The 13,057-nt window shown below is 37.9% G+C and overlaps 1 protein-coding gene across 2 annotated transcripts in view; it reads right to left on the bottom strand.

Annotated features, from left to right (window-relative positions):
- PRKG1 (protein kinase cGMP-dependent 1) overlaps positions 1 to 13,057 on the bottom strand; it is a 1,199,739-nt gene that overhangs the window by 930,049 nt on the left and 256,633 nt on the right. For both annotated transcript variants that reach the window (XM_070752281.1, XM_070752276.1), the window contains exon 2: positions 9,295 to 9,461. In XM_070752281.1, coding sequence (XP_070608382.1) covers positions 9,295 to 9,461 — 167 coding nt within the window. The remainder of the gene's footprint in view (positions 1 to 9,294; positions 9,462 to 13,057) is intronic.

The raw sequence follows: 13,057 nt of genomic DNA, 5'->3' as shown, positions 1-13,057 counted from the left end.
CTCAGAAACAGTCCAAACCGAGAGCAACCCACTGCTGATCCATTCCATAATAACTTTGCTCTCTTACTAGTCACAAAAGCTTTTTTTAAATTCTCTTTTCTATCAGCCTGAGCAATAGAGTGGAATCCAGCTGTTCGGAGAGGACACAGAGAAGTAGTTTGATTCTTCCAAGCAGTCCGTAGTGGAAATTTACTCACATTTCTCTGCCTCACACATACACACACACACATTTACATATACACACACACATACCAAGCAACCGTTTACTCATTAAAACATGGTTGCTAAGTAACCTTCAGGTAATGCTCAGGTTCACAGGATATTACTGCACAGCATATAAGATAATGCCTCAGGAAAGGAATGGATATTTAGAAATTAAAACCAATCATTCTGCAAGTTAAAAGCTGGCTGTACACTGAATTTCCAACCAGTTGTCCTCCCCACCCCACCCCACTGCAATGTGATACCACTGAGCTGCAATGACCATGCTTGGAAAGTTAAATCCAAGGGACTCATGATGCTCACTCATCTGCAAAATCTAGTAGGGAGAACACCCCCTCCTTTGATATACATTGCACCATGTCAACATGCACAGCAATAAAGATTGGTGGAAATCGGTTTTTACTCGCTTGCATACCAACAGAGACTGTTGCTATCATGCAAGTACCTTTAGTGGGTCAGAAGGAAAATGAGAAGCAGATTTGGAGATTTGGAGTTGGAGATTATGTTTAGATAGATCCTATCCGAGGATCTGCTTTCAACACCTCATGGATGGCACTAACTAAAAGCAATGAACATTACGGGGGGATGGGTTGTTACAGGCATGGCAGAATAAAATGCAAAAATAAAAATGAAAATAAAATAATGAAATAACCTGTCCAATATGCAGGCACTATGACACTAACTGAACAGAGATGTGTAATTCCCGGAAATTAATAAAATTTTTCATGATTTAATTCCATTACAAGTAAATGGGGAAAAATAACTACAATGGCTAATTTAACTCCTGTTAATTTCTATGGGTTTGAACTTTGATGTTTAAAGACTAGAGGTGGATCCAAAAAATGGCCCAACGGCCCTACCAGAAGTCTGAAGGCCTTCAGTGAGGCCTGCATGCATGCATGGGAAAGGACACTGCATTATGGGTGTGGACACATGTAGCAGACTATTGCATGCACGCACACCATTTTGGCATCCAAGCAAAAATGTTTTGACATTTCTGCACTATGCCTGCGTGCACCCATGGTAAAGTTTTAGTACATGCACCAAAATAATTCAACAAATCTTTCTCTCTTTCTTTGTTTCTTTCTTTGTTTCTTTGTTTCTTTCTCCCTCCCTCCCCCCCTCTCTCTCTCCCCCCTCCCTCTCTCCTTCTCCTTTCCCTCTGTCTTATTCTCTCTCTCTCTCTACCACTGGATGCATAAATTAGGGCGTGTCAAATTTTTCAACTTTCAATTTCCAAACATAAAAGATGCTCCAAAGTTGTGACATGCCTTGGAGATTATAAAGATATTTTGGTTACTTTAATATAATTTAGATGTGATTGATAAGTAACTACATAAATGTTATATCCTGAGAAGCTGGGAAGTTTTCACTTCAGTCCAACCAGCAACTCAAGTAGGTAAATTCTGATTTTGCTCCTGAATTAAAGGGCTCCATATTTAAACCCCTGCCTCTAGCAATACCTTGCTGATGTTTGGTCGCTATGACCAATAAAGAGTTGAAGTTATTAAACTGTCTCCTTCCTATTCAGTAGAGGACTTAGCAATAAATATCTTAACTTTTTAACATTTTGCTTGTTTCATTATATACAAAGCCCTGAATCCTGTATACAGGAAAATATTTTAATTCAACATTCAATCCATACGTGTGTGGGGGGTGGTGGGGGAGTTAAAGGAACTAAAAGGAGAATATTTTCCTTTTTTAAAAAAAATGCCATTTTATTTTATTTATTTATTTATTAGATTGGTATGCTGCCCCTCTCCGAAGACTCGGGGTCGCTCACAACATAACAGTGATACAATGCATTACAAATCCAATAAAATAAAATCAATTTAAAAAACATTAATAACATAGTAAAATCCCTAACTATACAATCATACACATTCAACCTAATCCTTCATACAGTAAGGCCGAAAACGTAACAAAAAAGGGGGAGAGGGTAGTAATTATCCCCATGCCTGACAACAAAGGTGGGTCTACAACTCAAATTTCTGGAGGGAGTTGATTCTAGAGGGCCGGGACCGCCACAAAGAAGGCGCTTCCCCTGGGTCCCGCCAGCCGACATTGTTTAGTCGACGGGACCTGGAGAAGGCCAACTCTGTGGGACCTAACCAGTCGCTGGGATTCATGCGGCAGAAGGCGGTCCCAGAGATATTCTGGTCCGATGCCATGTAAGGGTTTATAGGTCATAACCAACACTTTGAATTGTGACCGGAAACTGATCGGCAGCCAGTGCAGGCCGCGGAATGTTGATGAGACATAGGCATACCTAGGGAAGCCCAAGGTTGCTCTCGCAGCCGTATTCTGCACAATCTGAAGTTTCCGAACACTTTTCAGAGGTAGTCTCATATAGAGAGCGTTGCACTAGTTGAACCTCGAAGTGATGAGGGCATGAGTGAGTGTGAGCAGTGACTTCCTGTCCAAATAGGGCAGCAACTGGTATACCAGGCGAACCCGGGCAAATGCTCTCCTCGCCACAGCTGAAAGATGATGTTCCAATGTCAGCTGTGGATCGAGGAAGACGCCCAAATTGTGAACCCTCTCTGAAGGGATCAATAATTCCCCCCCGGGTAATGGATGGACAGATGGAATTGTCCTTGGTAGGCAAAACCCACAGCCACTCCATCTTATCAGGGTTGAGTTTGAGTCTGTTGACACCTATCCAGACCCTAACAGCCTCCAGGCATCGGCACATCACTTCTACTGCTTCACCAACTGGACATGGGGTGGAGATGTATAACTGGGTATCATCAGCATACTTATGATACCTCACTCCATGCCCTTGGATGGTCTCACCCTGTTTGATACTACGATGATTGTAATTTTTCAACAGAAACTGTACTGGACAGAACAAAGAACTTAGCTGAAAATGGGCTTTTGTAAAATCTTATCTTGGATAGCATCAAAAACGATGCAAAGCAAACCTAGATCCTAACAGCTGGCTTCTTTGTGGCTAGGATGAGACAAACTCACCTGAGTCAGAGGCCTGGTTCAGAGCTTAAATGAAGCTGCAGAGTCTATATATGTACTGAAAAATAAACAAGCCCCAGCAATGGTAAGGTGAGGCAGGGGTGAAAGCTGAGCTGACAGTTACTGTGTCAGTTGAGAGGAATCACTGAGGAGATGGAAATGAGTTCTTGGCTGAGATTCAGCAAGGTATTAAAACAAGCTGAAGGAAGGATCTTGTGAAAAGGTCTCATTCAAGTAAAGCTGGCAACTTTCATTTGCCACAAAGGACAGTTGTCCTGCTGGACTTAAAACTGTGTAGAGAGACACTATGTTCAGACTCAAAGTTGAGAGAATCACAGAAGAATGAACATAATTGATTTGCACATAAGCTTGTTTGATACAGCTTCTAAATCTCAATAGCCTAACAACTCCAAAAAAACCAACCCATCAGACAAAGTGGAATCCATTGTTTGAATCTACAGTATTTGAAACTAGTTTCAAGCCTAGGTCCATTTTTGTGGGGGCTGATGAACTGTGCTAGAAAAATTCAAATGAGGAAGAATATATTTGTTAGGTCTGCCACATCTTCCATTCTTCTAAGACAGAAGACAAGCATGTGACCAACCAGGTCATCACGTGGCCAAATGCCTAGTCCAGAGAGGTTAAAACTTTTTTCTTCGGGTGCTGAAAGAGTGTGTGTGCATGTCATCACACATGCTCGAGTGCCCAAACCCATAATTCAATGCCTGGGGAAGGTGAAAGCAGCTTCCTTCACCCCCTGGAGCTCCTCTGGAGGCTGGAAACAGCTTATTTCCCAACTTTTGGTGGGCCCAGTAGGCTCATGGTTCACCCTCCCTGGGCTCCAAAAATACCCTACCAGAGTCTCTGTGCATGCCAAAAATCAGCTGGCCGGCACACACACATGCACACTGGAGCTGAGCTAGGGCAACAGCTCGCGTGCCAGCAGATATGTTCTTATGCTCCCTTAGCAAGAAGAGGCTTGAAAGAAGGGATATCAGTATACAAGGGACATCAAACTGTGTATCTCATGTCCGACTTCAATTGTGGTCATTATTGAACCAGAGGTGGATGAAGGTTAGCAAACTGGCATTAAATATGCATAAAATGGAATTGGCTGCAGTTCTCATGGTTTTATATAATACTTCATGAAAAATGAACTTTTTTTATTGATAGTTGTATATAAAATCTATGTAATTTAATTTTTGTTTTTATTTACACACTGCAGTCCATGTACTCAAGAGAATATCAGAGACAGCACATGCTTTTTAGAATGCAGTGCTTAGAATGTCTGCAAACTATACTTTCAGGTTTTATAAACCTCTTGCCAATAAAGTTAAGGTATGCTGTCATCTGCATCCAAATTTGTAAAAGAGGATGTAGACAGTTATTAAGAGAACAAAAAGGGAAATTTTATTTATGTGGTTAATTTCCCCCCACACACACACAATGGTGAACATTAGAATATGTTTTTCAAATTATTATTTTTTAATAATTTGGGATCCCAATAAAAACTGAATTGGAAAATAGACAGTTTAGACAAAAAATCTGATCCCTTGCTGTACTAACAACTTAATCGATCTCTAATAACTGTCTTAGCATATTAGAAAGTACACAAGTATGTACAATATTAATCTTTTTTGGCAGACTTAATAAACTTGATCTGATTATATGAGGATGTAGCTTAAAGTCCAAGACAGAAATTTGAGAAAGCATCTACATACACCTGGTGAAGTGTATGACCTATATGACCTATATACAAAAGGATTTTGGAAATGTAATCCTAATATTTCATGAAAATGCTAAAACCCAAAATATAAATCTACTCAATTCTGTGATCAATCAATAATCAACACATTTTTGTGTGCCTTCTTGAACAAACAATAGGGAAAAAAGCTAGGAGGAATTTATATAAATTTGCAATGCATATAGTGTACATGTTTATATGAAAAGTACAATATTAGATAATTTTATATAATTATTATTTGGATTTATATATCACTACCAGAGGACTCTGGGCGGCATAATGTATACTGTATTCAAATTAACACATTAGTTGGAGTCTTGACCACTATATTGTTTATTTATTTATTAGTTCCATTTCTAGGCCGCCCTTCTCCAAGGACTCAGGAGAGTTTTTAGCGTTATTAGATTACCTAAGCTTACTACAGGTAGTCCTCAACTTACAACAGTTCACTTAATGACCATTCAAAGTTACAATGGCACTGAAAAAAGAAACTTGCTGCAGCAATCCCATGGTCAAGTGATCACCTTTTGTGATTTTCTGACAAGCAAAGTGAATCAGGAAACTACATTAGCTTAACAATAGTGTTAATAATTTAACAACTGCAATGGTTTACTTAACAAAAGTGGCAAGAAAAGTCATACAATGGGACAAAAACCAATGTTTCACTTAGCAATATACATTTTGGGGCTCAATTGTGGTCGTAACTCAAGGATTATCTGAATCAGTGTACTTTCATTTCTTTAGTAAAGAAAAAAACGCCAAAAACCAACAGCTAGCTTAGACAGAATTAGTACCTTAACTTACCACTACTAATTATGATCAACAACAAGGCTCTATTATGTGTTACTATATTTTGAAAGTATAAGAAAAGTATAAATATTTTAACAGCAGCTAGAATAGCATAAGCACAAAATTGGAAGCTGAATAAAATTCCAGATGAAAGAGAAATATTACATAAGATTTTTGATTGTGCTGAAATGAATAGGCTTACTTTAAAACTTAAAGATAAAGAGGAGTGTGATTACTATAAGATTTGGGGAAAGTTTTATGAATGGTTGGAAACTAAAAATAATTGAGAAATATTTTTTTAATTACTTTTGAAGAAATACATGATGATTTAATTTTAATCTATTAAAGACCCAGACCACGAAATAAGGTTGGTGGCAGCATTGGATAAGGAGTTAACACAGAAATTAAAGGATTAAATTAGATATTGAGTTAAGATGTTAAGATGTTTCTGCTTTATTATAAATAGAAAAAGGGAATATAAGGGATTAGATTTCATAATATTGTTATCTGTAGATGGAATATATCTCATATGTAGTTAATTTTAATTAACTTAGCAAAGAAGAGGATAAAAAGTATACATTGAAAGTATTATTAGCGTTTTTTCTTCTGAATGTTTAACATATCAAAAAAATATCATTAATCATTATTTTAAGCATTGATTCTGTGTTTTTTATTGTTCATGTTGTTTTATTGTATGTTGGAAGAAAAATAAAGAAAAAATTTATACCCCCCCCCCCCCCAAAAATAAGAAAGGTATAAATACAATAACACCACTTGCTTTTCCCCAAAACTTTGAAAACACAGTGACAGAATATAGCCCATTCCATCAAATGCATTGTATCTCAGAAATGATTATAAATGAACACAGATTATTAAACCTATTTGAGGTTCTTGGGAGTGTAAGCTCCTTCGTCTCTTCTATTAGAATATCTGACACAACTGCAATAACATTGTATTTCACATCATGTACAAAAGAAGATTAAAGAAAATACTTGAGGATATCAAGGTACTTTACATCAATGATAACATAAAAACATTGTATTTTCCTCATTTTGATCCCTTACAGAGAGATAACAATGGTTTTAAAATTAATTATCCTTACACAGTGAGAAATATATTGTTGTGGCCTGTCAGCTGCCGGCCCCTGCAGCAACCAAATCAGATGAGAAAGAGGTTTGGGAATCAGGGTCAGCTTCAAGGCAACCAGCTCTGAGGGGGAAGAGGGAATATTGCTGTCAGGGAGAAAGAGAGACAGACAGAGGCAGAGCCTGGGCCATCCAGGCTGATAAGGAAGAACAGCTGGGTCCAGTGCCCAATGCACAGATACACAGAAGGCAGAGAAGAGGAGAGCAGTGGAAATCTATGGGCTGATCCTTGGGAAGGAAGAGCCACTGCTGCTATCAAAGCTCTACCTTATCTCTGTGAATAAAAGGCAGGGGGTTGAGATGAATAGTTGTTGCAGACAACTATTCCTCTCCTGGCCGGACGGACTTGTTAGCCTGCAATGAGAGAGAAACTTTTTGTCGAGGCTGCTGGTACTCCTAATAAAGGAATCTTTGAATTAACTTCAGAGGGTCTGTTGTGCTTCGGGAATATACCAATTGCCATACTGCCCTTGAAATTTCTAGTCCTTTGACAGAGTGAGAAAGGACTCTGCCTTGTTTCTTATGTTCCAATATTACAAAGGACAGTGTTGTTTGGAAAGTTAAGGTATATTCTAAAGAAGGTGGCAAAAATTTAAGGGTAAGTAAATAAGGAGACAGTCTCAGAGGATAGACCGCAAATGTCATGCATTTTTCAAAATAAAACTGCAAATAAATCAATTGCAAATAGGAAGAAAATCATTTCAAAAAACAGATTCCTAGAAGACTTCTCAGTAAACATTTCATAATCTGCCAAGCTATTGTCAGTTTCTATGAGCTGGATTTGGCACAAACACCAATCTTTGAACTGTAAAGAAGGAGGAAAGTGGTGCCTTTAACCATACTAGTGGCATTAGATAGTCCTCAAAATAACAAGTGAATCGTCTGTTCGGTATTTACTCTTTGTCCATACAGTGAATATCTGCATAGAGAATGCAATCAGCTCAGTAACAGAATCATAGGGTAATTACTGTTTTCCTTTCACTGGCTCCAGATTAGGTTCTGTTCATTCCCATGATGCTGGATCTTTTGAAGCCCCAAACTGGCATTTTTATGCCTCTGCACTCTTAACTAGAACAAAGCTGGATCTTTTTGTAAGGCTAAGGTGTGTGAGCGGGTTTGCGTATAACTTTTGCTGCATCAAATCTTCCAGGATTTACAGACAAGGTGGCTTTTTCACATCCACAGCAACCTCAGAAATACAGAGAACTAATCAGCTAACTTGATCTTAATATTCCTGGTCAGTTTCTAGTCAATTTCACCACTCTGGCAAAAAGATATCTCGGCTTGATTTTCTCTGCTTATATAAGCAGCCTGTATCAAATCCTTCCTTGGCCCATATCGCAGCTCCAGGGATCAAGTGAACTATTAGTCACACACACACACACACACACACACACACTCCACTTAGCTAGAATCATGGTACAAAGCCTGGCACCATGCTATTTTTTCCAGTACAGCATCACTATTTCCAAAGGCATTTCAATTTTTTTTAAAAAAATCAAAAGGAGAGGTTCTTCACAGCAGGTTTTCTTTTTTGCTGTAAGAAGTGGTCATTTTTTTGTTGTTTCCTGTTTTTTTGGTGCTGATGATTTGTGCATTGGATAGGCAGAGATATGCCGCATGTGTTACAGGGATATGTATTGTTTAGGATACAAAGCTTGAAAGATATTTCAGAAAGGATGTGGGTATGCATGTTGCATTTCTGAGTGCCTCCTTCAAAAAAAAAAACCCCACAGCTTCTTTGTCCGAGCTTTCATAACAGCCACACAACTCAAGACAATAGATGTCTGACTAAAAGAGTTGCTGGAATGGGTGAGGAAAGATGCTTTAGAACAGGTTATGTTTGACCTGATTTAAATTCAAATCCTTCAAAGAATGTTAGAAAGCTCTCAAGAGCACATTTATGCTGCCCTGAAGTTGTGGTTAGCTGAAAAGGTGGGACATTACCTGAACACAAATTTTAGAACTTTTCCTTTGGTCAACTGGTAAAAAAAATGGAATGGCTGCCAGTATTTCTTACCCATTTTCAGCATTTGGAGGCCAAAGAAAAAACAATCAAAGTTGGCTTCATACTAGTTTGTGAAGGAAGGTACAATTGTCCTATATAAGTCTGCCTTATTGTGAGATTTTGTATTTGCCAACATTCTTACTTCACCTGGATTATTTTAAACAACCCTGGAGCAAATCACAGAGAGGCTTGTGATATGTAATGATTCCCATCATTAGAATAAATCCTAATTACAGCACGCCAAACTTAAATCAAGTTGTAATCATTTAAGAGTTGTTTCAAAGTATTATGATGGTCTTGAACAATTCAAGAACACTTCCTATCCAAAAATCATCTTTGGGCAATCAGGTAAGGAGAAAAACAACACACATACACACACATTATATATATTTCTCAGTTTCAATTGTGTGACATACCTTCCATAACATATACCAGTGAGCCAACATCTCCTTCTTTGATGATGCAACTGTCTTTGCCATATTCCACTGGATACATACAATCCACTATTTCCTGGATCTGAGACAATTCCAGGTTCTTCATGAAGTCATTGTCAAGGATAGCTTCTTTTATTAAGTCCTTTGACCTAGAGAGAGAAAGTAAAGTTGTACTGTACAAGTTGGTGATACCAATCAGCCTCCTTATAAAGATCGTGTAGAAATGGGAGATTTAAACTTTTTCACCAGCCCCAAATCTAAACTTAGAATAGCAGGTTAAGGTATCATCCCAGCTTGCTCTACTCATGCCAAGATTATCAAAGATCACATTGTGCTCTCCCCTGCATTTGCTTTCCAAAAATGGAGATGAGGTTGACCCTATCCTGTCACCCAAGAATATAGGGCAGCACAGTAATTAACAATTCAGAAAAATATTAAATGGGAAATAATCTCACAAAGACACCCAATTTTCATTTAGGCAGAGGGTAATGAGTAGATTATTAAATCAGCATTAGTCCTAAGTAAGTGCTTACTGAAACCACTTCCAAGTTGATGCTTTTCACAAATTCTCTTACAACAGTTATCATTGCAGCACAGCTCCATGAGCATGATAGAAGAAGAGCTAGTGACCAAGACAATTCAAGAGATGTCCTGCTGTTTTTTATATATACAGTACTGCTCAAAAAAAAATAAAGTGAACACTCAAATAACACATCCTAGATCTGAATGAATGAAATATTTTCATTGAATACTTTGTTCTGTACGAAGTTAAATGTGCACAACAGCATGTGAAATTGATTGTCAATCAGTGTTGCTTCCTAAATGAACAGTTTAATTTCACAGAAGTTGAATTTACTTGGAGTTATATTGTGTAGTTTAAGTGTTCCCTTTATTTTTTTGAGAAAGTGTATATGCCACACCATGATAGGGTGGTGGAGCTGGGATGATGCAGCAGTCACAAAGGCTGTGGCTCAAAATTATGCTCAGTCATGTAAACTGAGAGAAGTTTCAAGCTTATTAAAACATCTGTCTTCCATCTGTGAATATTATAAAACAGAAAAGAGCAAACACATCATATAAGGAAAGAGAAGATTGCTGGACATTTTTGGAATCATTCTTGTACAGCATGGACTTATAATATTGTGTATATCAAGGAGGAGGTATCTGCCATTGAAGACCCAGCAGGAGGAAACTCAAGCCAAGAAAGAGATCCATTGAGCAAAATGGCTAATGAAAAAGTCTATAATTCTCAGACAGTGGGCTAGATGTGAAGGAGAATAGCTTGGGTGTTGGAGTCCCACAAGCCCAGAGAAGAGTTATTTTCCCTCTTCTTTAGTATAAAGCATTAGCAAACAAGAAAGAAACCCCCAGAAAGAAACTGCAGAACCAAGAGAGAAAAACAGATAAGGCATTGTAAAATGCTCTGTTTGTAATTGTGTCAAATGGTATACACATAGTTAGTGAAGGGACATCTACTATAAATATAGAATTGTGTTTGTATGTCTGGAAAATTCCTGTCCCCCTTTCCCACATTTGAGCCATGCTAAAAAGGCCTTTAATCATGCAGTTGCACCTATCATATTGATGTTTTCAGTTTCAGCCCATACAGCAGATGCTGTCCTTTACTGGGAAAAACTTTTTCCGTCCACTAATAGTCATTCAATATTCTGTAGCAAAACAAAAAAACATAAATATCTAATTTTTGAATAAAATATTAGTCACCTTGTCATCTTTGCTATAACAAATATTAGTCTGAATTTAATAATTTAGTTTTAAAAAAATAGGACCACCACATATTTTTATACTTTTTAAATGATTAAGTGGATTGTTTTTATCTAATTGTTCTGTAATTTATGGATAATCTTTTCAAAAGTCTCCATGGTTCTTACAAAGCATACAGGATCAGTTCTGTTGTTCTTCATAATGTCTTACAAGTTTTTAATAAAGCACCATCAACTCTTGAAGGATTATCTTCTTCTCTGAGCCAGTCAGGCACAAATATTAACAGTTCTGCCTTCATTCACATTTGCATATTGGATTTCCCTCCAGAATGTCTATGAAATCTTATTTTATCCATCTGATAATACCCCATACATAAAGATTACAGACTGTAATTGTTTAAATACTATGTAAGGGATTTTAAGCAAAGAAGCATCTGATATGTGAACTAAATTAATGTTCAAACATCAAGATGAAAGGATACGCTGCTGTTTGCAAAATGTTTACTATGGGATTTTTTTACATATATATACAAAAGCAAATAACCATCTTATCATTTCCACAGCAAATTAATGTTGTTGCGATATCAGCATATCTTTGAACTATAAAATAAATGCATGTCTTCCATAAAAGGTGAAGAAGAGAACAGAATACCCAAACTAAATGAACAAAGATGATTGATTGATTGATTGATTGATTGATTGATTGGACATATGCCGCCCCTTTCCGTGGACTTGGGGCAGCTCACAACAGATAAAAGGATAAAATATAAAACATTTCTAAGCCAATTAATAGAATAATTACTTTAAAAATTGTCTTAAAACTAGTAATTTAAAAAACGAACAATCACATCCATACTATCACATTCAATACATTTACTGGACTGCTATTTGTCCAAAATGGTATAGGGCAGTGATAGTGAATCTTTTTTTCCTCGGGTGCTGAAAGAGCATGGGCCCACACTCATCATTTAATGTCTGGTGAGGGCAAAAACAGCTTCCCCTTACCCCCCAGAGGTCCTCTGGATGCCAGAAATGGCCTGTTTCCCAACTTCTGGTGGACCCAGTAGGATCATGTTTCACTCTCCCTAGGTTCTAAAGGTTTCCCTGGAGCCGGGGGGGAGGGTAAAAACGCCCTCCTCCATCCCCAGAGGCACCCTGCCACAAAAGCCCTCCCAGAACCTCTGTGTGAGCCAGAAATCAGCTGGCCTGCACAAACGTGCATGTTGGAGCTGAGCTAGGGCAATGGCTCATGTGCCAGCAGATATGGCTCCATGTGCCACCTTTGCCATAGGTTCGCTGGTATAGGGACTCCGGCTTGAGCAGGAGGTTGCACTAGAAGACTTACAAGGTCCTTTCCAACTCTATTAAATAAATAAAGCATCCCCAGTCTTCCTGCCCCCAAGCAGAACTGAGGTGTCCAGCTTTTAGAAATGCATATTTGTTCCATTCAGAAACCTTGGGTCAATACGGAAACTCAGATAAGCAACAAACAAAAGTTTGACAAAATTAGCTTAGACAAACACCTAGGATTTGCATTTCCTCTTTTCCCTATTGAATCAGCTTTTACCCCCACATGACCCCCATAGGAATCCAGAAGGTATAAAAACTCACCCACTCTAAATTCAATTTTGTCAGCTGCCCAGAATCTCATGTAGTTGGTGGTTCTGCTTCATCAATAAAGAGAACCCCTCTTTCCAATTAGTAGCCTCCAGCCTCCATTTTGTTTCTGGTGTCTTTCTCCTGGCTTGGAACTGAACCAGATATATTTTCCTTCAAACATAACAAAATAGCCAGGCTTATGTATGGGAAAAATTTGATTTCTCATGGGGACAAATGGACACCACTTTTGATTTCCCCCAAACCACCAAATGGGGAAATCTACAAATCTTGCTGCCTGTTGTAGATGAAATGTTAAAGGATAACATTTGAACATGAATTCTTATTATACTAAGCTTTCGTTGTTTTAAAGTTTTAAAGGGCGTGATGTCTTTCATTTTTTATATATTTATTTTATTTATTTATTT

This window comes from Erythrolamprus reginae, chromosome 5, assembly GCF_031021105.1.
Source record: "Erythrolamprus reginae isolate rEryReg1 chromosome 5, rEryReg1.hap1, whole genome shotgun sequence".
Taxonomy (NCBI): Eukaryota; Metazoa; Chordata; class Lepidosauria; order Squamata; family Dipsadidae; genus Erythrolamprus; species Erythrolamprus reginae.
This window is presented reverse-complemented; position numbering and strand designations above follow the sequence as displayed.